The 25618-nt window shown below is 51.8% G+C and overlaps 1 protein-coding gene across 8 annotated transcripts; it reads left to right on the top strand.

Moving 5' to 3' along the window:
- The first annotated feature begins 74 nt into the window (after positions 1-74).
- Positions 75-25013, top strand: DENND2C (DENN domain containing 2C). 8 transcript variants are annotated; one of them, XM_032132877.1, is made up of 19 exons: positions 75-168; positions 6552-7474; positions 8982-9130; positions 9673-9785; positions 10146-10313; positions 12993-13089; positions 13764-13808; positions 15455-15636; positions 17641-17750; positions 18183-18252; positions 18593-18670; positions 19417-19572; positions 20214-20362; positions 20754-20931; positions 21263-21304; positions 22207-22312; positions 23110-23349; positions 23649-23735; positions 24777-25013. In XM_032132877.1, the coding sequence occupies exons 2-19, from the start codon at positions 6687-6689 to the stop codon at positions 24806-24808; spliced, it is 2790 nt and encodes a 929-aa protein (XP_031988768.1). In that variant the 5' UTR covers positions 75-168; positions 6552-6686; the 3' UTR covers positions 24809-25013. The 8 variants fall into 8 exon arrangements, 7 of the variants coding, with proteins under 7 accessions (XP_031988768.1, XP_031988769.1, XP_031988771.1 ...); XM_032132878.1 differs by lacking the exon at positions 75-168 and adding an exon at positions 210-418; XM_032132880.1 differs by lacking the exon at positions 75-168 and adding an exon at positions 432-551.
- The last annotated feature ends 605 nt before the right edge of the window (positions 25014-25618 follow it).

Here is a 25618-nt window from a genome sequence, read left to right on the forward strand (position 1 = left end):
TCCTGAGTGACGGCCGCGTCAACCAACGGGAAACGTCTCCGTGCGTTCCGGGGCGGGGCGGAGGCGGGACCGCCGCTTGAGTGATGGCTACACCAGCCAATAGGAGGTGGTTCCGTGCGCGCCGGGAGCGTCCTGCGGGAGCGGGGCCGGGAGCGGGCCGAGGCTGCGGTGAGACGGGCGGGGGGCGGCGGCGCTGGGTGGGAGCTACGCCGGGCAGGACGGGCGGGTGGCCCGGGAGTTTGGGGCTTCCAGCAGTCGCGGCCGGGCTCGGGCCTGTCGGCCCCGAGGGGTCCCCGTGTCCGGGCTGCGGGCAGCGGCCGGTGCAGCATCTTCCCCGTGTCTGACGGGCCGGAGGAAGCAGGTGCCCTCTCCAGCTGCCCGGGAGGAGACCCAGCTCGCAAGGGGAGCCGGAGTTGTGGTGGGTTCATCTCCACCACTCGTCCAGATGCCTGCAGGGAGGGTGCCGGGCGGACGCAGCCGGGGCTGTCCGGTGATGGGCGCAGCCGGACACACGGGAGGGTCCCGCTGACCATCGGAGAACGCTTCTCCCGGTGAGGGCGATGGAGCGTGGGCTGCCCAGGGGTGCTGCAGCGTGTTTCCCCGCGGGGACATCCAAAAGCCATCCTGCTGTAGGTGCCCCTGCCTGAGCAGAGAAGGTGACACTTTCAGAAGGTCTCTCCCACCCTCCACCACTCTGTGATTCTGTTCAGCGTTTCTTCAGGGCAAATAACTCACTGCTAGGCTGTGGTGGTTTAGGTCTCACTGGGTATTTGTGCTTTGTTGCACTGAGGTGCGTGAGGCTGAGTGGTTACAGAGCTCCTTGGGCATGCTGGACCAGTCTCCCCTTGCCTTCCCCAGTTCACTGCATACACACACCCCTCTGTTCCAGTGACCGTGGCTGAACACGGCCTGGCTGAGAGGGTACCTGGCTGTGATAGAGCCCAGAGAGTGCTGTAGCAATTCCTCCTGTCAGTTGGGACTGGCATCAGCTGGTGATGGAAGGAAAGTAGAAGAGCAGTTGCAGGAAAACCAGCCCCTGGAAATGTGTGTTTGGGCAGTGGTGGCTGGAGGGTCTGACCTGGATGTGACCTGGATCTGACCTTGAGTCCTAGTGCTGTCCATTGCTGCTTGGCGAAATTTTTATCTCAGTCTTCCAGTTGTAATAATATAATATAACATGGATATGACTCAGTGTGCGGGTCTGGAACACGTTATCTGGATGGTGTCTGAGAGGTTTGCTGGTGCTGCCTTGGTCTGCACCCTTTGAACCTCCTGGGGCAGCTGCCTTGGTGCTGCTGAGACTTTCCCAAAGGACTGAGTGGTTTGTTGTAAAGTGGGAGACAGACACAGCCTGTCTGGGGTGGCCCATGTAAAGCCACACAGGCTTTGTGACTTTCCTTTGGAATCTCACCTCTGATGGTGGCACCGAGGGATTGCTTCAGGATAAGTGTTGTTTGATTTTTAACTCCATGCCCAGCTTGTGTCTCGGTTCTTGTGTGCGTTCCTGGGGCTGGCAGCTGGCCCGGGGTGTAGGGGCTGAGTCAACTGCTGTTGTCAGTATTGCTACCGTGGGCATTCAGATACTGTGAGTCAGGTTAAAAACCCACGGCTTTAAAAATAGTACGGTGTGGGTTCTGTCCATGTGCCCTTTGGTGTAGAAGCCTTCAGGGCTGACATGTTGGAAGTGTTCTGATTTGGGGATTTTCATATCTTGAGGAAAAACTTGCTTCCAAGAAGTTGAATTTCATCACTTAGAAAAAGACAGTCAGTACAAAAGTCTTAGGACCCATGGCAGAGGCCAGACTTAACCTCCTTTTGCTGTATAATTTGGATTAGCAGCATATTTTCTGTGTCCAGGGGCTGTGGCCATGGATCTAATGAGGCAGGACTGTTCCTCGGCAGAAGATGCAGCAGCATGGAAGGAGTTAATACCTCGTGGTTAGAGTAGCTTTGTATCAAGATGGAAATGACTAAGCACACTGCATTCCTGAAGAGTTACTTATTTTGATATAAAATCTGCTTGTTTGGTACTGCCCATGTCGTTGAGGCATCAGCATGGCAGAGTTATTCCGAGGAGCTTCAGGGTTGTTCCAGACAGGAGCAGAATGGGAGTAGCTGAGAGCTCTGGAAGGGGTCCTTTCCCTCCAGGAATGAGCTGCCAGCTTCCCTAGGCTTCAGAAGACCAGAAACTGCTTTTATTTGGCTATTAACACAGGAGGCTTGGCAACAAGAACTCTGGGGTGGTTTAGGACTGCACAGCTTTCATCAAAGGACTGAGATTGCCTCAGAGCTGCACAGGCTGGTCCAGGCGGTGTTTCTGTTCCCAGGAGCAGGACAAGGTAAGGTGCTGTGTCAGTGCCTCTGTTCTCACTGTGCCTCTGCTGCAGGGTGCTCAGGGGGCTGAGGGGTTCCAGCAGCACGGGTGGTGGAGGGGCTTGACCTCAGCACTAGACAGGGATTTATTCTGGAACAGCACTGGCAGCTTTCTCTCCTGGAGAATGTGGTTTCAGGAAACGGAATTGTCTTGAGGCTTTGCATGGAAAATGTGTAGTGTGCTCTCTGGCTTTCAGGGCTGGAAAAAGAGTCAGGGCTACCTGTCATGTGCTGTGAACATGCTGAATTCTTCTTCTTTGGGAGCTTTCAAATAGCGTGGGTCAGAGAGGCGGTCTTTTGTCAGAAATGTGTGATGTTTTGTCTAGAAATTATGTAATTTTCCCCCAAACTGCTGCTTCTGGTGAAATAATTCAGTATTCTTGACTACACCGATCTCCTCTAAGTCCTAATGCGGTAAGGGTGATAAATTTGGCTTCTCTGGAAATACCAGGAAGCACAGGTGAAGGAGTTTGGAAGGGGAGGTCAGGATGGAAGCGGTCACAAGTCTGGTTATTCTGTGACAGGTATGATTTGTGTAGTGCTTGATACGAGTGCTGGCTGCCTGACCCAGGTGGTCTCTGCCAGCTCTGTGTCCCTGAACTGTGTTTTAGCCTGTCCTGGACTGCATTTAAGGGTTACTTAATTTGGATCGCACCACCGCAGTGTGCTCTTTCTTCACCAAAGTTCAGTCTCTACTCTTGCCTGGGCTCACGTGATGAGCTGAGATTAAATGCCTGGTTCTTGATAGCAAGCCTGGGCAGGTGAAAAACTGCATTCCTCTCCTCCTTGGATGGCTGTTTTGGAAGAGACAGTCCAGGGAGCAGCACTGAGCAGGGGAGAAACTTTAAGCTTGTGCTTGACTGTCCATGGATCCCATTCCTGCACGTTCAAGGCCAGGTTGGACGGGGCTTGGAGCAACCTGGGATAGTGGAAGGTGTCCCTGCCCATGGCAGGAGGTGGAAGGAGATGAGCTTTAAAGTCCCCTCCAACCCAACCTGTTCTGGGATTCCAGGATTCCATGTGCTGGCCCAGGCTGAGCTTCTCCTCCGCGTTTCTCAGCTCCCAGTTGTGCCTTACCATGGGAGCATGGACGTGGGCAGTGGGAGAGGGCAGGAGCATTAGGCCTTGACTTGGGCCCTGGCTCAATGTGGGGAAGCAGAAATGGGTCTGTGGCTGAGGAAGCTGCAGCACAGGCAGTTTTTGTTGCAGCCTTCCCAATGTGAGCCGTGGCAGGAAGGATGTGGGGCGGGCTGGCAGCCAGCAGAACTGCCCAGCTTGGGCACAGCAAGGATGGACCCACCTGGAAAGCTGTGCAGGGCTACTCAGCCTCCTCTGGGCAGTGATTTGTCCTCATGGATGTGGGATATCAGGAAAAAGTTCTTCCCCCAGAGGGTGGTGGGGCACTGAACAGGCTCCCCAGGGAATGGTCACAGCCCCAAGGCTGCCAGAGCTCCAGGACTGTCCTGTGCAGGGCCAGGAGTTGGACTGGATGATCCTTGTGGGTCCCTTCTATGATATTCTGCAGATGTTTTGCCAGGCTGCTCCCAGAGGAGCTCACAGCTGGAGTATTTGGAGGAGAAAGCAGCCAGTGCTGCTGGGAATCAAAGCAGCTGTGGGCTGCTGTGGGGATGGGCTGCATGTGCTCCATGAGTGCTTGTGCTGGACCTGTTTAGAGCTGTGGATAAACCCTTGCTCCGCACCACGGGTCCTTTGGGTTCCTCTCCCTGTGCCAGTCCTGCACCCAGCAATCCGGTGTTTGAAGACCTGGCAGGCACTGGAGGAGCCTGGTGTAAAGCTGGAGTGCTGAGGAGGCTGTTGGAGCCCTCTCCTCACCTGGCTGTCCCCAGCAGAGCCTGTCCTTTGCCAGCCAGGTCCATGGGAGTGTCCTGGAGCGCTGGTGCTGCAGCAGTTCAGTAGTGGCACAGCAGAGGGAAAGCTGCTTTCCTGTCTGCTAATCAGGGCTGTGCAGACACGGGTTGAGGAAGGATGGCTCTGCCCTGGCTCAGGATGTTTTGGCAACAATGCCTATTTATACGAGAGGGCAGGGGCCCCTCGCTGGTGCGGGAAGAGGGTCTCCAGCGGCTACGGAAGCATTGAGGACAGTCTGGAATGCTGATGAGGGACAGAGGGCTGATGATGGAGCAAATATCCCCAGCTCGGTGCTTACCCAGATTGTCCAAGTTTATCCCGTTCACTGCTGAGTGGGAGAGTTCCCAGCAGCTCTCTGGGACAATGAGCTGAGCAATTCCAGCCTGCAGGAGCCCACGCTGTGGAGACAGGGAGCTGCTTCCCACAGCAACAGTGCTGCTTTGGCAGGGAGGGAGACTGCAGCACAGAGCCAAGGCTTGGTGCCATGTGTGCCCAAACCATCCCCGAACTGCCTGGGAGCCCTGGGATGTCCTTGACCAGTGAGCTTTCTCATTAATGCTATCAAGTCGATCTGCCAAGGCCAGTGCTTTGCTTTTAATTGCCCCACTGCAGATCAGCAGCTTCAGGGATAGCCCCGAGCCCTGGAATTTGAGATGTGGTACCCGCAGTGGGAAGGGTGTGGGTCTGCTCTGGTGGGGGCTCTCCACACCCAGCCTGGAGAGTGGGGCATGCCCCTTGCCAGGCAGGCTTGAGCTCCTCTGTCTCCCAGCTTGGTTTGCTGCCCATCCCTGGCTCTGCCCACCCTGCCAGGCTGTGGTGACTCAGTGCTGGCCGGGTGTGGTGGCAGTGGCTGTAGAGGACACGTGCCCAGGGTGGCAGTGGGAGCTGCCTGGCTCTGTCAGCTGGAGCCTGAGCACAGGCTTGGTGTGACTCTGGCCCCTGGTCCCACCTGGAGAAGGTCTGGCTGCTTTCTGCAGGAATCCTCTGCTTTTCCGTGTGTTTTTTCCGCCTGCTTTTCTGCTGCTGTTTCCCTGCCTTTTGCAGGGGGATGTCTTGGTGCCAGGGGAATGTTACCAAAGCCAGTGTGGCCCCTGGCCTGAGCTGAGCACTTGTCTCCTGATAAAAGTGGAGGTTGTTAAATACAATGCTGGAGGATTGGAACTTCTGAAATGGGATAATGGCCCAGAGAAAGGGAGGAACAGGGCTTGTTAGAGCCTATGGGCTGCTGTCTTCTGTCCAGGATGAGTTTTCACCTGTGCTGGTATATCTGAGAATATTGGGGATGGCTTGTGAGCTACAGGTAGAGCCAAAGGGCTCCAAGGCTGAGGATTCCACACATGAAATGTCTGTACTGAGGCCATGCTGGACCTGCAGGTGCTGGGTCTGTACAGCAACCCCAGTTTTCCCTGGTGGTTTCACCTGCACTCCTTGCTGGATTACCTGGAGGATGTGTGCTGTATCCCCCGGATTACAGGTGTGGGAAATCTCAAAGAGCACAGCTCCTGTTTGTGCACGCTCTGCTTGGGTAGGAGAAGCCAAAATGTTTCTCTAGCATTCCTTCTCTGCTGATCTAAACACGGGCTGATTTTTCTCTTGAAGGTGAGAACTCACCTGTTTCTTTTGCCTTTTGAAACTCCCCTGGCTGCAAGCCACAGGCTGGGCACCGATACCCTCCCATTTCTTGGATGGCAAATGTAGGTCAGGTGTTGACAAACAGAACACCAGGCAGGTTTTCACTTGTGTTGTGGAGCAAGGGAGCACTTCTGGGAGGAGGATGCGCTGCTGGAGTCGGGCTCTTCCCCAGCCACCACAGCTCTTCTCATCCTGTGTGAAGCAGCAGCTCCTCTCTGGAGAAGCAGACGTGGTTCCTTTTTTCTAGAGCTGCCCTGGTGCCTCGTGTCCTGCTGTGTCTCTGCTGAGTGGGGTGCTCAGGTGGCACAGGGATTTGTCTCTACTGCCTGAGCCTCAGGAGGAGCTGCACTCCTGCAGAAGGGCTGGCTGAGATCCACACTGCTGTGTTCCTCAGCCATTAAATAATTTCCTTGAGTTTGGATGCTCGGGATCCCTCAGGGTGCTTTTGTGCTGTTGTGTTTGTTTTTTAAGCCGGTGAAGCCTCAACTCCCTTTCACTCCCAGATGTGTACACAAACAGCCCCGGTGGGGAGCGAGCTCTGGAAGCCTGTCCTGAGCACGCGGTTGCTGTGATCTGGGGAGGAATGTTCTGCAGCCATTGCCAGGGAGCAGCTGGGAGTTCGGGGTGGGGAGCAGCATGGCTGGGGTGCAGCTGATGGCTCTCGTTTTTGCCCGCAGGTCGGAGCAGCCAGCCCGGACTCTCCCACACCGCTGGGCACTTTGGAGTGTCGTGCCAGCTTTGATGTGTGCAGGACACGGGAGGACGTGGCTGGGGCTGGACATGGGCTGTGTGTGAGCACTCTGGCCCCTGCCATGCACCCCACGGGGGCTGGGGACAGCAGCTTCTCCCGCGCGGCCGTGCAGACCCTGTCCCGCAGCCACTGCCGCAACATCAAGCAGAAGATCTCGCAGTGGGAGGGCAGGACACGGGGGTGCCCCAGCAAGGAGAAGCAGCAGCCTAAGGACTTTGGAGTAAAGTATGACCCCAACTGCAATGCACTACCCAAAGTGAAGCCAGAACGCACAGAGAATGGCAGAAAGGCTGGGTCCAAAGATCCAAAGAGCCTGGGGTTGGATTTCAGGGAAGATGCACGGAGCTGCTGGCAGGCTGGGGACTGTGCTGGCCCAGCTTTCCGAGCCAAGGAGAAAGGAGAAGGGCAAACAGGCTTCCCAGCCCCAGGGGTGACACTGCCCCCAGGGAACTTCTATACCTCACAAGCTCTGTGGAGGAGAGCAGATCCCCTCCTGCCTGGCAGAGCCCCTCCTGTTCCCTTGGACCTCCAGAGGAATCGAGGCAGCCCTGGCTCCACGGAAAGAGAACTGCAAATCGAGGGAGTGGACACTCTCTGCAGAGCAGAGAGGAGCTTGAGAAACATTTACTCTGAGGTTGAGGGGCAAGAGGAGGAGCCAGCTCCTGATCCACCACCCAAACCCCGCAGGACTTTCCGCTACCTGGCAGAGAAGGGTGCTGGTGGTTGTAGAGATGCCAGTGCCACCAGGGAAGCTCCCCTGCAGAAGCAGTGTGGAAGGGACCTGGTGTCATCCTCCAACAACCCCGAGAAGAACATAGCCAACAGGAGGATCAGAGGGAGAGCCCAGAGGTACATAATTCATCTCTCATGTCTGAAATGTTTCCTTAAACCGCTTTCTAGATGGGTTTCAGCAGCTTGCTTGGCATGATGTCCTTGTGGAGGTGCTGCTAGTGATGATGCCTCTTTTCATGGGAAAAGGATATTCCTGGGAGGAGGTATCCTGCTTTTGCTTCTGACAATCTTGCAAAGAAGGCTACAGGTTCCAAACAGATATCAGCCCACACCTTAGAACATAGTGGAGTGACAGTGTGCTGGCCCCAGGGAGAGACCTGCCTGCTCCCTGCCTGCTGCTTGCCCTCAGCTGCAATTTGTGGATGGCAGAGTAGCTTTCTCTTGGGGCACTGTGGCTGCTGAGTGTTTGGCTTTCCTTTTTTTCCTCTTTTTTTTTTTTCATTTTTCTCTTGCTGCTTAAGGCTGGAGGCTGTGGGTAGTGCTGTTGCAGTAGCTTTGGCTGGTTTTCCCTCTTTCCCATACCCTTCTGAGGTGGCTTGATGCAAATCCTGCTCGCAGGTGAGCTGCCTGTGCAAGACTGGTGTGCACAGTACCGGCAGAGATGTGGTTTGAGGTTCTGAAACCTTCCACTGTGGCAAAGTGTGCAGCAAGAACCCGAATTTTATGATGATGGTGGGCTAGATCCCTGCAGCTGCTTTGTGACCTCTGTGCCCTGATTTCAAAATAGTGGCCAAGTGGATGGAAATGCCAACCCACAAATGCATGAACACCCTGAGCACGAGGAGGAGAGGCCCAGTAGGAAGCAGTGCCCTGGTTCTGAGCTGCTCCAAGTCTGCAAAATGTGGTTTGGGTTCTTGCCTCTGACAGGATGGGTCTGGCCATGCCTGCTTGGAGTGTGCTTGGCCATGGAGCCTCCAGCTCCCTTTTTAACTTAACAAATGTCCCAGAGTAAGTGAGCAGGACTTGGTGCTGGCTTTGACTGGGATAATTTTCTTCTTGGTGTGGTGCTGTGTTTTGGGGTTGTGATGAAAATATTGATAACAGAGGATTGCGTGAGCTGTGCTCACACAGAGCTGGGAGGGGACACAGTGGGGACAGCTGACCCCAGGAATATTCCAGACCCTGTGATGTTGTGCTCAGCTGTTAAAATTGGGGAAGAAGCAGGAAGAGGGGCAACATTGGGAGTTTGTGTTCCCAAGTCACCATTCTGCATGACAGAGCCCCTGGACACAGCTGAATACCTCCCTGCCAAGGGAAATAGGGAATGAACCCCTTGTTTTGCTTTTCTTGCCTGTGCAGCTTTTGCTTTACCTTCCACACTGTCTTTATCTCGACCCATGCACGTGTTTTCTCTCTTTTACCCTCTGATTCCTTCCCCCATCCCACGGGGCAGGAGCAAGGGGCTGAGCTGCTGCCTGGGGCTAGACCTCAACCCTTGGAAATGCGGGTCCAGAGTGGAGCATCCATGTGCTGGATGGTCCCCAGAAGGGCCACACTGTGTGTGGACTGGAGACAGCAACTCAAGCAGGTGCCTTTAGAAGAAGTTCCACTGGTTTTCCTCTAGGAAATCTTTTGAGTTTGAGGACATCCAGGGCTTCCGCAAGCGGCCCGCAGCCAGCAGCTCCCACAGACCTCGGGAGGAGACAAATGGCACAGCAGGATCCAGGCTGGTCTACACCCAGTCCGAAGACAACATCTACGAGGACATTATCTGTATGTGCCTGTGCTTCTGGGGGTGCCCTCACTGTGTTTAAGGGTGGCAGTTTTGGGGAGGGAGGAGTGAAGGTGAGGATGCATTGAGGCCCTTTCTGGCTCGGGGACTTTTAAGGTCTTCCCCATCTGGGGGTCTTTGTTGGTGTTGGTGACATCTGCACATGAACAGCCTGATTTCAGATGTCATGGGAGGTCACTGGAGTTGGCCTGTGCTGAACTGATTTCTTTATTAGCTCTTGGAAGGCTTTGCTTGAGTGCTGCACAGAGATCAGTGTGAACACTGCCAAAACGAGCTGCTTTGCAATAGAGCTGCTTGCTCTGCAGGGGAAGAAGTGTTTTGTTCTGCTGAGTCTGTGTACAGTTTGCCAAGTTGATGTCAGTGGGTTAGAAGGATGTGGTGGGAACCTCATCCAACTTTAAACAGGTCTCCCAGACCCTGTTAAAGCTTGGCAGACAACTGCACACTCTCCCCACTTATATCCCTGGCAAAAATACAGGGCTTTATCTCCTTTCATAAATCCCCCATCCAATGCTTTTCCCAGGTCCTACGAAAGAAAATCCTTATGAAGATATCAGAGCACTGCCCTTGCCCCTGTGGAAGGTCCCATCTGTCTGGAAGCTGCCCCCTCCCCGGAGCATCAGCAGGGCTTCCAAGGTAGGGTGGGGGGATTAAAGGGTCAGGTGTTTGCAGAAGCATTCTCACAAGGGCCCTCGTTTGTGCTCACCCCAGCCTCACATTCCACACTGCAAGTCATTGGTTTGCCTTATTTTTTTATTGTTTGTTATTAATGTAAATAATATGTAATGTAAATAATGAACAGCCATGGCAGCTGATTAAGCTGCTAAGGAGCAAAAGAGTAGGAGCAGGAGAGTGTTGGTGAGATGCTTGAGTGGGAGGGTGGGATGGAGGGCTTGGCAGAGCAGATTCACCAGCTGTAATCTGACTCCTCTGCCTGTGACCTTGGACCAAAGCTTGATCCCATGCTTAACTATCTCTTCTGCTTCTGTTTTCTAGCCTCCCCCAAAACCTCCCTTCCTCAGTCGCAAGTCGCTGGAGCTGAAGCCCTCCCAGACAAGTTTCCAAGGGAAGATGGGGAAGGAGACCTCCCTGCCTGTCACTCTGTCTGAGTGGAAGCTGTTCCGAGCAGTAGAGGCTGCAAGCAGGAGAAAGAACCTGCCCTGGGTGAGCTTGAAGTGTGAAACTCCACTTCTTGCCTGGCATTTCAAGCTCTTGCTGCTTTGCAAGTGCTTTGTAAGTGGCCACAGAGCTGTGTGCCTGGCAGGTGATTGCTGCTTGGCACTGCTGCTCCAGCCATTCCCTCTCCAAGTGGCAGGGGTGGTGTTTGGGGATCTGAGTGCCAGTTCTAGCTGGGACAGTGGTGTTTTTGTTGGCCAGGAATTGGCAGACAAAGTGCTCAGTGTTGACCTGGAGGTCAGGGCTGTGTGTGAATACAAGCCCTGCCTCGTGCTTTGTCATCTAAGCCTTGTTCCCAGTGTTTCCATGGAGCGTGATGGTGCTGGGTTTGTGCTCTTGGTGAGCTGCAGGGGCAGCTCTGGAACGCTGTGTGTGCGTGTCCCCTGCTCCCGGTGACTTCCCAGACTCATCCTTGTGTTCACTGCAGGCCCTGAGCTATGGAATGGTTGTGGGGCCCTTGGTTACTTGGAATGTTGGCTTGGAGTTCTGTACTGGCATCAGGAACAGCTGTTCCATAGTTTAAAGGTGAAGAGGAACTCTCAGGGATAAGAGCATTTCACAAAGCCTTCATACAGTTGTCCCTTCTGGCCTCTCCTTCCTGCCTGGCTGCAAAGACAATCATGCTGCTGAGGCCAGAGGGGTGAGGAAGGCATTTAATCCACCTTCACACAGAGGACTGTTGGACTGTTCTGACTCTCCTTTGGTGCCTTGGGAACCTTTCTAGATCCTTGTGCTGGTTGCCAGCTCACATCCCTTGGTGATAAAAGGCACCATGTGCTGTAGAAGGGCAGCTGCAGCTGCCACTGTGGTGGCACTTTGTGCATGGGACTCAAATTCCAGTTGTGGTAGCGGCAAGGACTTATTTTTGCTGTGGTAAAATCATTTCACTTCAGCAGATCTTTATTTCATCTGAAAGTCACGTGTATTTGCTCAGATTGCACAAGACCGTGAGGTAGAATTGGACAGCTGCAAAGGACTTTTTAAACCTTTAAAGTGCTTTGGAGTATCAAGTAACTCCTGTCTGTGTTTTTAAACAAACCCTAGGTCTGGAAAATCAGGAAGGAGATGGCAAGATTATAAAAATGCTGTGATGGAGAGTATCTTTCATTTGGAGAGGGAAAATAAAATGTTCTCCTAAAGCAAACCTATTCCAAAAATCTGGTAACAATTTACATGCAGGAAGAGCACTTTACTCTCTTTGCTCATGAGGAATTGAGCCAAGATTGCTTGAGAGATTGAGAAAAGGACTGGGGTCTAAAAAGATAAAACTTTTTGCTTGAGAAACACATGGCTGCCTTAAACACACCCAGGGTGGTGACTCAGCTGCACAAAAATCAGGACAGAAATGAAGATCTTCTAGGTGAGGCTGGATAAAAAGGGAAAGAAGGCAGATTTGGCAGGAGAAGCGCTGCTCTCTGCTGTGGGCTGTTTGTTTCCTGCAGCCTCCTCGTGCTGGGAGGACTGGCTGAGGCAGAAGATGGGGGAGAAATCGATTGGAAAAGGAGAGCCTAAGCCTGATTTGCTGATCTGGGGATTAAATGCTTGAGCTGAACAAACAGGTTCTCTTTAATATATTTCGTTTTATGCAGTATTTGTGATGACAAATGTCTGGGCCCCACCCTCCCATGTTCAGTTTAATGAATTCTTGAGGCAGGAATGAACTTGACCTGCTCCCTGCATTTAGGGTAAATCCCTCTTCACATGAAGCGAAAGCCGCCTTTGATGTGGGGAGTCAGGAGCCACAGGGGCACTGGCAGGTGAGGGGAAAGCACAGAGCTGTGACAGGGACACAGAAAGTGTCAGGACTTTGGGTTTAAGGCTGTTGTGACCAGTGGAAGGAAGATGAACAGCATCAACTCAGGTTGTCAAAATGCTGACCCTCCTTTCATGTCTGTGGCTTAGTCTGCACTGGGCTGTGCTTTTTCCCAACTTTTTTCTTCCAGTGGACCAGGTATGTGGTCCTGCAGCACAGACCCATTATTCTGTCCCACTGTCTGTCTTCATTTGTGCAAAATCACAGAATGGTTTGGGTGGAAAGGCCCTTAAATTCCACCTCATTCCACCCCCTGCCGTGGGCAGGGACACCTTCCCCATGACCAGGTTACTGCAGGTACATCATCCTTTCATTGCAGCAAACACCTGGGACAGGGCCTGTGCTTGGAGCAGCCTTGTTCTGTGCCTCACTTGTGCTTTAGGAGACTTGAGCTGACATCCAACTACAGCAGCAAACCCAAAAACCAACCCCCAAGCTACAGTGAGAGAGCTCTGCTTTTTCTGGGCTTGGAAGGAATTGGGATGCTGGAGAGAGTGTTCTGAGTCCTCTGTGGGTTTGTAAGATGTTCTTGCATAGAAAATGGAGATCTGATGCCAGACAGTTTGTCACTTCTATTTGGGAAGGCAAGTGTGACAATTTCCAGAATGCCTGTACGGTCTGGTGTCAGCTTTGAGCTGTGCTGACAGTGATCCCTCCCTTGCAGCAGAAATCTGTGCTCATTCTTTATCCAGTGAGCTAGGTTAGGAGGACTCCAGCCTCTGAGCCAGGGTTCCTGCAGGGTTTGGGAAGCTTTTCCCAAGTCCTGGATAGTGGCTGTTGGGCTGCCCTCCTGTTGGCACCCAGACCTTTCTCTGGACCCCCACATTAACCTCTGCTTCTACTTTGGATTTCAGCTGGTACTAAAAATACAGGAGATCTTTGATTCCAAGCGTGGAAAGAAGAAGGTGAAGGTGCTCAGTCCTGCTGGGAGAGAAGCAGCTCCAGTGAAAGGTATTGGGGTCTCCAGCAGCACTGTCTGTGCTCTGAACACCTTGAGTGGCACAATTTCTCTGCCCCCTGGCCTGGCACCACCACCTCACGCTGACACAACCGTGCAAACCCCAGACTTGTGGCTGGAATTGAGCTTTCAGCTCAAGGAACACTTGCCTAACCCAAAGATAACATGGTCACAAGGTGGAGATTCTGAGCCTGGAGAGCTGGGCTACTGGTTAAAAGTGCCTTGTCAAAAAAATCAGATTAAAGCAAAAATTCCCCAGAAAACCACTTGGCACGAGAACTGCCTCTGACTACTGCACTCATTGTCTGTGTGCCTTGTTCTGATTGTGTAGCCATAGTAGGGTCTTTATTCACAGCATATTCTGTTCAGCAACTCTGTTAAGTTTTACAGCAGCATCAAACAACCAGCTGCTTTGTGTTCCTTGCCCGTGTTCAGCTGACCTGCAGGTCATTCACTGACAGCACTGGCTTGATACCAGCTCTGCTTTTTGCAATTTGCTGTTGTAACACATTTCCCAGCTGCCCTTCGCTGATGCTTTGGGCAGGATTGGTGGGCAGCCCCGAGGGATGTTGATCTGATGAGTCTCAGGTTGTCTCTCTTTCCCAACTTTGGGTGTTGCCCATCTTCCTTCTGCATGGCTAATAAGTGAAAACTATGTGTGTTTCAGGTGAAACCAGTGGGAATGAAAGCGATACGGAAAATCAGCCCAAAAGTGAGTGAATCACAGGGGCTGGTCCTGTCCCCACAGCACTGCGCCCTTGGTGGGATGAGCACTCTGACGTGTGGGATCTGCTGAGACAGGGACAGGGAGCCTCTGAGAGGCCAGTTGGCCCAGTCTGGGAGCTGTTACTGTGACAAACCAGCCTCTTTTTCTGCCACTTCCCCTGAGCCCTTGAGGTTTAATGCCATTAACCTACCAGTCACCAGAAGCAGATTCATTTTTGGGTTGATGCCGTAGCTTGTGAGAGGTTGTTCCTGATCACCTTTGCTGCTGCTGCTTGAGGTCATTTCCCTCCTGATTCCTTCCCTTGGTTCTGTTTTATGTAATGCTGTGAAATGTCTTTTCCTCTGGGGAGAATTCACCTGGGTATTTGTCCGGTTCCAATGGCCTGAGTTTGATCATAGACCCAAACTCCAGACTTGAAACACCTCCTTGGTTTTAGCTGGTTTTAGCTTCCATGTGAAGACAGATTAAACAGAAGGATCTGGCACAGGCTGCCCAGAGCAGCTGTGGCTGCCTCATCCCTGGAAGGGTCCAAGGCCAGGCTGGATGGGGCTTGGAGCAACCTGGGATAGTGGAAGGTGTCCCTGCCCATGGCACTGGATGAGCTTTAAGGTCCCTTCCAACCCCAACCATTCTGGGATTCTATTAATTATTTTAGGTGTTTCATTTACTTGAAGGGATACATTCAAAAGGCTTTAAGTTGGAATGAAAAGTGAAGTTCCATTTTTTCATGTTAAGGAGAGTAGTGGAGAGTGAAGAATCTCAGCAGAAATACAGTGATTGAGTCACTGCCTGATGGAAGAGCTGTTTGAAAGTGTCTAGGATGTGTCACGGCGCCTGGGCCGCAGGAATTCCTGACGTCAGAGTGCTGTGCCTGTGCTTGTGAGTCTGTCCTGCCTGTCAGGACAGCCCAGCTCAGGGGTTTCTTGGCCAGGGAACTGCCCCTGCCTCTCCTGAGTGCCTTTGGTGTTTGGAGTGGCTCCCTGAGTCCTGGCAGCTCCTGACCTGGTGGAGCTGGGCTTCCCTCCCCAGTACCCCGTTGTGTCACTCTGAGATGTGTGAAAGAACATCCGGGCAGCAGGAGAAATTTCAATTTCTCAATCTCCATCTCCTGTCGGGGGATTTGCAGAGCTGCTGCAAGGCCAGTGCTCCCCATCTGAATCATAGAATCCTGGAATTGTTAAGGTTGGGAAAGACCTCTAAGGTCATCAAGTCCAACCATCAACCCAACACCACCGCCGTGCTCACCACTAAACCACATCCTCAAGTGCCACATCCACACATTTTTTCAACACCTCCAGGGGTGGTGACTCCACCACTGCCCTGGGCAGCCTGTTCCAGTGCTTAACAACCATTCCAGTGAAGAAATTGTCCCTAATATCCAATATAAACCTCCCCTGGTGGAATCTGAGCTCACTTCCTCTCCTCCTGTCACTTTTTCCCTGGGAGAAGAGCAGCTCTGTGAGTGAGGGGCCAACACAGGCATCCCATGTCCCATGGAGAGCAGCCGGATGTTGGGCAAATCCCCCCATCCCTTTTCCCCCTCTGATGGCAATGCTGAGTCCTCTTGTGTGCCCTGTAGGTGTGTGGCAGTGCCAGCCACAGGCTGGTTTGGGATTTATTCCTCTCCCCAGGTCGCCACAGGTGCCTGAGGCACTCGGCCTCCAAAAGGAACCCGCACTACCAGACCTTGGAGAGGGATCTCATCGAGCTCCAGGAGCAGCGGCTCTTTGAGCTCTTTGTGGTGGTGTCCTTGCACAAGAAGGCATCTGAGGTCACCTACACACCCCACATCATCCAGCAGTTCCCCAGCAAGGTAGGAGTTGCATGGAAGCCTGCCCAGGGAGCTGCTCGGCTCTGTGTTTCCCTTCTTAAACGACACTGGTCAGGATCTGGGCTTGGAATGTGAAGCACCTTGCTCTGTTACAGACCTAACTTGTAGTGTTGGGAGGTTGTTGAATGTGTCTTGATAATGAGTTTATTGTCTTTTTTGAACTAGGAAGGTTCCTACTTAATTCAAATTTCATGAAGCCATAGGGTATTTGATACCAGCTGAAAGACAGGAGAGAGTGCAGAGCTCTGTCCCAAAGCTGGCAGGAACCTCCTCGTGGCAGTCTGTCCTTTGTAAACAAGGAGTGAAGCACTGATGGTGCACAGGAACTGGAACCCCAGGGCTTTTATGCTTATTTACACTGCTTTGAAAAAGGATAATAATAAAATGGCAAAGCTGTTTGTACAAACCCCCAAAGCCAGGAGAGCTGTGGAAGTTAAAGTGCTGTAGCTAAACCAAGCCCTTTGAAATAAGCTGTTCAGCCCAAATGGGTGGCAAAATCAGCATGTGACTCTGAATTACAGTTCAGTGCCCACAGCTGGGAAGCTGAGATGGAGCCCTGGTGCTTCTGTGGTACCAGATTGAAATGAATATTCAGTTGTCACTGTCTAGGCTTGTACCTGCTGCCTTCCACTGAAAACAGAACAAAGCTAGGAATTCTGGCTGTGCCATCAGGAGGATGCCAGGGATTATTAAGGAATCTGCATGCCACCCACATAGAAGAGATGCCAGATTCATTCAGGGAAGTTATAGGGGACCCCAGAAGGTCCCACAGTGCCCCAGTTCCTGCTGCCTAAAGGATCTGTGTGCAAATACCTCCAGTGTCTTAAGTGTGTAAATGCCTTGGATTCACAGGATGAATAAGGAACTACAGCCAGAAAGTGCACAGTGTTAATTTACTAAAACTGAACACGCCCAAATAATATCTGCTAAAAGTGCAAACTTTAGGGTGTTGGGAGGCAGAAAGAAATGCAGCAGATTTGGCTTTTCCCTGGTGCAGCCTCTCAATCTGTCCATTGCCTTTGGGAAGGGCACTGCAGGGTTCCCCTCCTGCTCTTTACTGGCTTTTATAAAGGCACTGCCACAACAAATTATTTTCTCAGTATTTACTTATCCTCTGTTCAAATGGAAGTGTTTTGGTGAGTGACTTTAGATGGGACAGCGTGTCAGATTCAGCGTCTCCCTTCTAATATTAGCTTTGCTTCCAAGTAATCTGCTGTCACTCTCTTCTTTGGGCTGTGTGCCCAAGGACATCTAAGCTTTTGTACAAGTGTTACTCTGTGAAAATGCTGTTCTGTTTTCCTAACACTTTGTGCTGTCACAGCTTGGGACACTGGAATAGCCCGGATGTGCTGAGTGCCTAAAATCAACTTTATGCCATAAACTTTCCACTTCTCGGGGGCATTTCTACTTAAATGTGTAAAATTTCCTTACATTTCTCATGGAGCCTCTTATCTGAACACCTTTCTTTTGCCCTTTCTGGGCAGTTTTGAGCATGGAGTCCTTGAGGACTCTCCCCTGGAATCCTTGAGGGATTTGGTTTGAACCAACACGTGGCGTGGCTGGAACGTGCGATTCAGAGACACCATTTTTGCACTCGAGTTATGAGTGATCTGCACATCAAAAGCTGAGCACATTCCTGTTCCTATTAGTGTTTTCAAATCTCCCAGGGGTAGAACCAAGGCAGGCTGACCCAGCCATCATTTGGGGGGGTCAGTTCTACCTTTATTTTCCAATAAACTTAGGCCATGCTTGTAGATCCTTATTCTGTCCTTACCAAGACCAGTTGGATCATTTTACAAATGTCCCATCAGCAGGAAAAATGCAAGATGGGAACTGGGAATCTGCTAATAGTCAGAACATGTTCTCCTGTACCTGTGCATTAGCTATGTGATGGATCAGCCTTTGGAAGTGTCAGGAAGATGCTTTCTAAATGCTGCAGCTGTGCACCAACTTCAGTGACTTCAAATGCGTGTGTTACCCCTCCAGCCTGAACATCCCTTCAGACCATCAAAGGATACTGAAGAGAGGCTAAAGGTCATTCCCAAATTCTGCTTTCCAGATCCCAAAGACTGGTTCCCTTCATCAGACATTAAAAGGTAAAGACTTGGTTTTGAATACTCGTGACTGAAACAGGCAATGCTGAAAGCTTTGGGGTGTGCCAGAGGAGCCGCAGCCAGAGCAAGGGGAAAGGGAAAGGATGAATCCCCTGTGGTAGGAGGGAAGATGAGGTGTGGAGGTGGGCTGGGGAGCTGCTTCTGCCTTTCCTGTAAGGAGGACGAGTTTGTCCAAGGCCAGCTCCTGGGGCTGGAAGTGCTTCTGCTGCTCCTTGGCTAAATGGAGAAGCAGCTGGGAAGGAGGAGAGATGGAAAAGCTCATGGGGTGCAAGTTTTTACCCTGAACAGATCCCAAAGTCCTTGTAATCGTGCCTTGGCTCTCGTCAGCATGACCAGAAGGAGTCTGTGTGCTTTGTCAGTCTCTCCCCTGAGCTGTGTGGTGAATTTAACCCTGACTCTGCTTTGGTCCCCCAGTGAAACCTTTTCCTTCGTGCTGACGGGGGAGGACGGCAGCCGCTGGTTCGGGTACTGCAGGAAGCTCCTGGTGAGCATCTCTGTGAGGGCTGGGGGTACAGAGATCACTGTCTGGGCACTGTCAGGACATGACTCAGGGCTGCTTTCCCTCGTGGGTCACCCATCCTGTGTTGCTGTGGTGGTGCCAACCCTTGGGATGCAGAGGGAAGGGTCACGATGGTGCCCAGAAATAGCGAAATGGGCTCTGGGCATGAACCAGCTCCTGGAACTGGGTGTTTCTTGAGAACTTTTGTAGTCATAAGTGTAGGGGGGACTGCAGCAGAAGGAATTCTGCAGATCAGCTGCAGTGTGGGTGCTGGGTTGTTCCTTGCCCCTCTGCTCTCAGCAGAGCTGTTGCTGTTGCCTTTCAGCCAGAAGGGAAAGGGAAGCGCCTGCCCGAGGTCTACTGCATCGTGAGCCGCCTGGGCTGCTTCAACCTCTTCTCCAAGGTGAGCTGGCACAGCCTGTTCCTTGAGCCCTGGCAGCCTGCAGGCTCCACAGAGTGACTGGATGCTTCTGTCAGGTTTAGTGATTGCAGCTCATCCCAGGAGAGTGGTGCTTCCTCGCTGTCTTTGCTTTGAGAGGGGAAATAAAATACTGGTGCTGAGTCTTGTCAGCCGATACACAAATCCATCAGCAATTACTGCCAGAAGGGCTTCTAATACCTGGTGTTCCTGAGGGTGCCCCTTCATCCGCTTCTTCTGTGACTTGGAAATGGAAAATCAGTTTGGGAGGGGGTTGGATCTCCTGGTTTTTTGTAGCACCGTGAGGAGGGCAGATAAAGAGGTGAAGACTGGGGAAAGCTGCTGCAGATAAAGGGCAGTTATTGCAGAAGAATACAGGGACAAGATTTGGTGAAAGGGGGTTCTGATTGTTGGAGCACAGTTTCTAGAACGGTGTTTCAGAGAGGTTTCTTGGCGAGGGGGATGGGGTGTTGCTCCTCTTACCCCTCTAAATAATGAGAATTCAATTACTACATCCAAGACATTTCCTTCCAGTAGCAGGAGATGGGAGAATGGAGAGTTGTGCTCACAGGAAGCTGTTCCTGTTTGATTGTTCAGACGTTTAAGATGAATTTCACAGGGGTCCCAAGTGAGGTGGGAGAGGCCTGTGGGTCTGTGCTGGAGCCTTCTCCAGGGGAATGCTCTGACAGATTCTCCCCTCTGGTCACCAGCAGCAGTGACCCAAGGCCCAGTGTGTTTCCCTGCAGATCCTGGATGAGGTGGAGAAGAGGCGGGAGATGTCCCCAGCCCTCGTGCACCCCTTCATGCGCAGTGTGATGGAGGCCCCGTTCCCCGCCCCAGGACGCACCATCGCCGTCAGGAGCTTCCTGCCAGGAGCAGGAGATGAGGTAACAGAGGTCAGGATGGGCTGCCTGGTGTCTGTGGGGTCTCTGGGGCACAGAGGCTCTTTGCAAACTGCACGGTGATGCCTGGAAGTAATTAGTCTGAAGAAAACATCCTGAAGTTGGAAGGGAGGCTGTCCCAGAACCCTGTTTGCTGTGGAATCATCGACGGTGGAAGTGATTCCCTGCTTTTTAATGAAGAGCTTCTTGGGCACTCTTCTGTGCTGCCCCATGCCAGCTGTCTGGGATTCTATGTAGAATCATGGATTCAGAATATCCTGAGCTGGAAGGGACCCCCAAGGATTATTGAGTCCAATTCCTGGCCCGGCACAGGGCACCCCAACAATCCCACCCTGGGCATCCCTGGCAGCGCTGTCCAAATGCTCCTGGAGCTCTGGCAGCCTTGGGACTGTGCCCATTCCCTGGGGAGCCTGGGCAGTGCCCAGCACCCTCGGGGAAAGAACCTTTCCCTGCTCTCCAGCCTGACCCTGCCCTGGCACAGCCCCAGCCCTTCCCTGAGTCCTGTGCCTGGTCCTGCCCTTTAGGAGGAGCTGCAGCCTGTGGTGAGCTCAGGCCCCTCTGCTCCAGGCTGAGGGTCCCTGCTCTGGGCTGCCCCCCCAGCTCTCCCTGTCTGTGTCTCCTCTCAGGTGATGGAGCTGTGCCGCCCCTTGGACTCCCGGCTGGAGCACGTTGACTTCGAGTGCCTTTTGCAGTGTCTGAGTGTCTCCCACACCATCCGGGTCTTCGCCTCTCTCCTGCTGGAAAGGAGGGTCATCTTTGTGGCTGACAACTTAAGGTAAGAGATGAGTCTGAGAAGTTCTTTCTGAGGGATACTATCACTGGATGTTGTTATTATTTCTTCTGTGTTTGGACCTGTCCCATGTCCAAGCTTGTCTAGTTTTGCAATTAGTTTCATTTGAAAACCTTCTGCACTCTCCACACAGCATGTGCATGCCTAGAATTTGGAGTATGCTGTTTACACAAGAGGAGATAAGGGAATGTTTCCTTTTTACCTCTTTAGTCTGGGTTGATGGTGGTTTTAGCTCCCTATAACTGAGTTCAGAAATGGGTGCATGGGGCCTCTGTTGCTGCACAGACTGTACACGAGTGACACCTGCCCTGAGCGTTTCCAGCCTGTCCTGAAGGAGACACTGACCACCCACCCTGTGCTTCTCCCATCTTTCCAGCACTCTGTCTAAATGTGGGCACGCTGCAGTGGCAACGCTTTACCCCTTCACCTGGCAGCACACCTACATCCCCGTCCTGCCAGCTTCCATGATTGATATCGTGTGCTCTCCGACCCCATTCCTCATTGGCATCCTCTCCTGCTCCTTGCCACAGCTCCAGGACCTGCCCATAGAGGAGGTGAGGATATGTGAGACAGACAATGTCAGTGGGATGAGGTTGTCCTCTCTGGAATAATCTCTAGATTCTGTCTGAATACAAACTCTCAAACTTTTCCGAGCCACTTGGTGAATTTGCCAGATAAATGTCAGGGTGTTGCAGTGTTATCAAAGATAAATAATATTCACTGTTCTCAGAGACAGGCTGCACTTATGCAGAACTTGTGTTCTGTGTGTGACATCCCTATTTAAAAAACATCCCACATTTAAAAAACAAATTAAAGACCTGGGGTTTTTTCTATACAGCAACATACCTGGTTATGAGTCAGTGTGTTTTTTACGTCTTTCCCCAGGTTCTGATTGTTGATCTTTGTGCTGACAAGTTCTTGCAAGAGGTGAGTGAAAGAACAGTACCAGTAACTCATGGTTTTGTGCCAGGAAAAGGCATCGATGAAAGAAAATAATAAAAAGAAATCAGGAAAAGCTGGTGTTCGTGTGGAGACCTTGTAATCCTTTTGAACTGACAGAGAAGGGAACAGGCTTACAAATCCTTGTTGCAAGGTTGAGGTTGCATGAGCTGGAGAGCTCTGCAAAGCCGAAGATGCTGCTTGTCTGAGCTGAGTTTAAGGACTATTTCTTGGTTTATGATGTGAAGGGGATCCCTAAGATCCTCTGCTGCTTTTTATCTGTCTCTCTCTGTTCTCGTTCTGTACAGCACTTTCTCCTCTCCCATCCAGCTGCGGTGTGTTTGTTGGTTCGGGTTGTTGTTTTTCTCAGGAGCGACAGTCTAGGGAACAAATTATCACAGTTCACTTGTGGTTCTCTGCTGAACTTCCCCAAAAGTGCTTCTGCATCCCCAGACAAGTAGCTATAAAAATACTGGGGATTTTATTACTAGTTCAGGATATTTGCTTCTCCTTTTCCTTGCCTCACTGTTCTGTTTTGCATTGCAGCCTGCAACTGGAGAAAGGTATTAAAGGATTGGGATATTTTTTTAACCATATTACTGAGACTTGTTGTATTTTCTCAACAGACTTTTACTGGTTTTTGTGTGTTTTACTGGTGAAATAAGCCTGAGTCTGTGTGGTGGCCAGCTGTGTGTGTGACTCTAATAAAATGTACTTGGGGCATGCTGAGCAAATGTTTTTAATTTCTGTGGCTGCAAAACAAATATATTGTCTCCCTCAAGATACACCGTATCACAGAATAACTCCCCTCTAACTGCTGTAGGCATGTTAGAATATTTCTAATCTATCCCCTGGTTCTCCTGCTGATCCTTGGCCATTTCTGTCTGTAGGTATCAGATGAGGACGAGATCCTGCCCCATAAACTCCAGGCTGCACTTGTACAAATCCTGGAAGAACGAAGTGAAATTCTGTCACATGGGCAGAGTGACACACAAGGTACTTTCTGTGGGAAGGTTTCTATGGAAAAGTGTTTTCCCATTAGTAGATCCCAAGGAGTTGATAAAAATGAGCAAATTGGAATAAATGCTAAGAAGTGACATTTTAGCTGTTTCCCTGTGATCTTGCTGAGAACATCTTCCTTGTGAATGTGTGAGAAGTTTGGTGTGCTGACAGTTCCTCTTCTCACAATTAGTGTGTGCAGAACTGTAGTTTCCTTTGGGCCAACAGCCTCAGTTCCTGTGCTTTGAATTTTGTTGTATTTTTCTGAGTGGCAGAGACAATGTTTTTCTCAGAGAATGTAGCGAGTTTCTGTATTTTAGAGGGTGATCTGGCAGATCATTTCCAAAGTTTACTGCTTTATACATGATCCATCAGATAAGGAAGTGTGAGAAAAGCTCTGAGTGGCTTGAGAGAATGGCACCAGAAAACTATATAATTCATAAAAACAAAGTTCGTTTTCCAGAGAGCTTGTCTTCTGTAGTTTGCCTGATTCTTGAAGAGAATTAAACTTGGCCTGTTATGAGCTGGCAGCTTATTAGACACCAGATGTTTGACAGGGAAAATGAAATTATGAATGTTTTAACTGCTGCAAAAGCTTCAGAGCTGAACCTGTCCCAGCTGCAGCAGAAAGTTGACAATGGGAAATTGAATATTTGAGCTGAGACTTCTCTGATATCAATCCCCTGGAATCTCCTAGTCTGAGACAGCCAGTACAGAAAGTGACTGAGGTCTCTAGAAAAGCTGCTCCTCCTTTGGGAGAGGAATGACCAAAGCAACAAATGTCCTCCCCACAGGTGACATGACCCTCAACTCCCTGGTCTCTGAGGCTTTTGTGCAGTTCTTCGTGGAGATTGTGGGGCACTACTCCCTGCACATGAGCGTCACGGAGAAGGGGGAGCGGGTGTTCCAGCGGGAGCCCTTCCGCAAATCCCACGGCTCCCGCAACGTGCGCCACTTCCTGCACTTCTTCATGGAAACCCAGATGTTTGCAGGCTTCATCCAGGACCGGGAGCTGAGCAAGAACGTGGTCAAAGGTAGCTTTGGCATCAGCCTCTTGTTCCGCAGACTTGCTTTCAAAGTATGGTGCCACGTGCCTCTGCTGTTGAGATTTTGTCACATGGAGTAGCCCTGTGCCCTTCTAATTACTCAAAAGAATTCTGTTTATAAAGCAAAGAATTTCTGCATCTCCCCTTTCTCCTTGATCCTGCAGCTTACACACACCACATGCAGGATTTCCTTTCATGGCCTTGTTAATCATGATGCCACATGCTAAAAGATGGAGTAACTCATTTGGTGAGTGATTTTTAATTTTTTAATTTTTTTTTCTCTTTAGGCCTTTTTGAGGTCCGTGCCTTGGAGTATTTGGAGAGTATTCCCGAGACGGAACGAACTGGAATGAACAAAATCCTTCGCAGTCTTGGTAAAGGAACATCCTAGCTTTTGTTCATTGTTAAATTTTTTAAAATTAATTTTAGCTGTTGAATAATTAATTTGGTGCAGAGGAAGGCCCCTTCTCTGCCTTGTGCACCTGTGTCCCCTTGTTTACATTTACTGCTTCAGGGGACACTGAACATTGTGTGAGATTTTTCTTTTATTTTTAAGCTTTTGTGTCTTTATCTAAAGTTTGTGGGAGTTGCTGCTCTGAGAGCTGTCCAGGCTTATTCCTTAACTTTGGTCCTGGCTGATGCTCAGGGGACGGAAGTTGTGTCTGCTGGCAGAGAAGGCCATGTGTGGCTTTCCACCTTAAGTTCCTCAGCCTGATGAGTCCTGGAGTGTCTCCAGCTCACAGAGTCCCACCGATGCCTTTTCCTGGTCTTAAAATCAAGAGGCATACACGGTTAGAAGGGGAAAAGGGATTTTACCTTGGTATTTATTTTAAGGATCCTTAGGTGCACACATCCAGGTCATATGCACCGAAATGCACCCCGCAAAAAATGCCGCCCCCAAAAGATCTGGTATATCATTATAGGTGTTACTAATTAGCAGATCTGTCAAAGATTCCCCAATGAGAGGCTCGAGTGAGCCCCCTTCTCCAAGGAGCCTTCCCCTGGATGGTTCTATCTTAGTTTGCAGAATGTGTTCTGGAGAGGACCTTGGGGTCTGGGGCACACTGATCCCTAGCTACGAAGCTTCTAGAATGTTTCGTCTCTTAGCTTGACAAACAAGTCCAAGAATGTAGGGAAAAAGCACTAAGAATACAGGAGGTGTAAAAAGGTATAACAGGGGTATAAAAGAAAAGGCAAAAAATCTTCATGGCATCACCACAATGATTTGGGTAGGAAGGGACCAGTTCCTGCCCTGGGCAGGGACACATTCCACTATCCCAGGTTGCTCCAAGCCCCGTCCAGCCTGGCCTTGGACATTTCCAGGGATCCAGGGGCAACCACGGCTTCTCTGGGCACCCTGTGCCAGGGCCTCCCCACCCTCGCCTAAAGCTCCTAATGCTGTTTTTTCTCTGCAGGCAGTAAAATGAAATTCCTGCAGAAGAAGTGACCGGGCGCTGCTGCGGGACAGCGGCGGGACGGGAGAACCGCGGACCCCGCCCGGGGCCGGGCTGCGCTGTGCCGGGAGGGCGGGGGCGGGGCGGGGGCTCCGCGTGTGCCGATCGCGTGGATCGATAACAGCTCATGGACCGATAACCAGCTCCATGGATCGATAACAGCTCATGGATCAATAACAGCTCGTGGATCCAACCCTTCACGTGTCTCCGTTTCCTAAAGGGGAGCGGCCGCGACGGGCGGGGCGGGGCCGGGAGGGGCGGGGCCAGGGCTGGAGTCGCTCCGGGAGCGACGGGACTGAGCGGGGAGGGGCAGGGCCAGGGTCGGAATCGCACCGGGAGGGGCGGGGCCAGGCCTGGAAACGCTCCGGGAGCGGCGGGACCGGGGCTGGAGTCGAACCGGGAGCGGTGGGGGTGGAGCCGGACGGGGGGGCGGGCCAGGAAGGGGCGGGGTTTGAGCCGGGAATGGGCGGGGTTTGTGCTGGAATGGGCGGGGTTTGTGCCGATGGGGCGGGGTTTGAGCCTAGAGGGGCGGGGGTTGTGCTGGAATGGGCGGGGTTTGAGCTGTGAGGGGCGGGGTTTGAGCTGTGAGGGGCGGGGTTTGAGCCGGGAGGGGCGGGGTTCGTGCCGGAATGGGCGGGGTTTGAGCTGTGAGGGGCGGGGTTTGAGCTGTGAGGGGCGGGGTTTGAGCCGGGAGGGGCGGGGTTTGTGCCGGAATGGGCGGGGTTTGAGCTGTGAGGGGCGGGGTTTGAGCCGGGAATGGGCGGGGTTTGAGCCGGGAATGGGCGGGGTTTGAGCCGGGAGGG

The sequence above is a fragment of the Corvus moneduloides genome, chromosome 24 (genome assembly GCF_009650955.1).
Source record: "Corvus moneduloides isolate bCorMon1 chromosome 24, bCorMon1.pri, whole genome shotgun sequence".
Classification (NCBI taxonomy): Eukaryota; Metazoa; Chordata; class Aves; order Passeriformes; family Corvidae; genus Corvus; species Corvus moneduloides.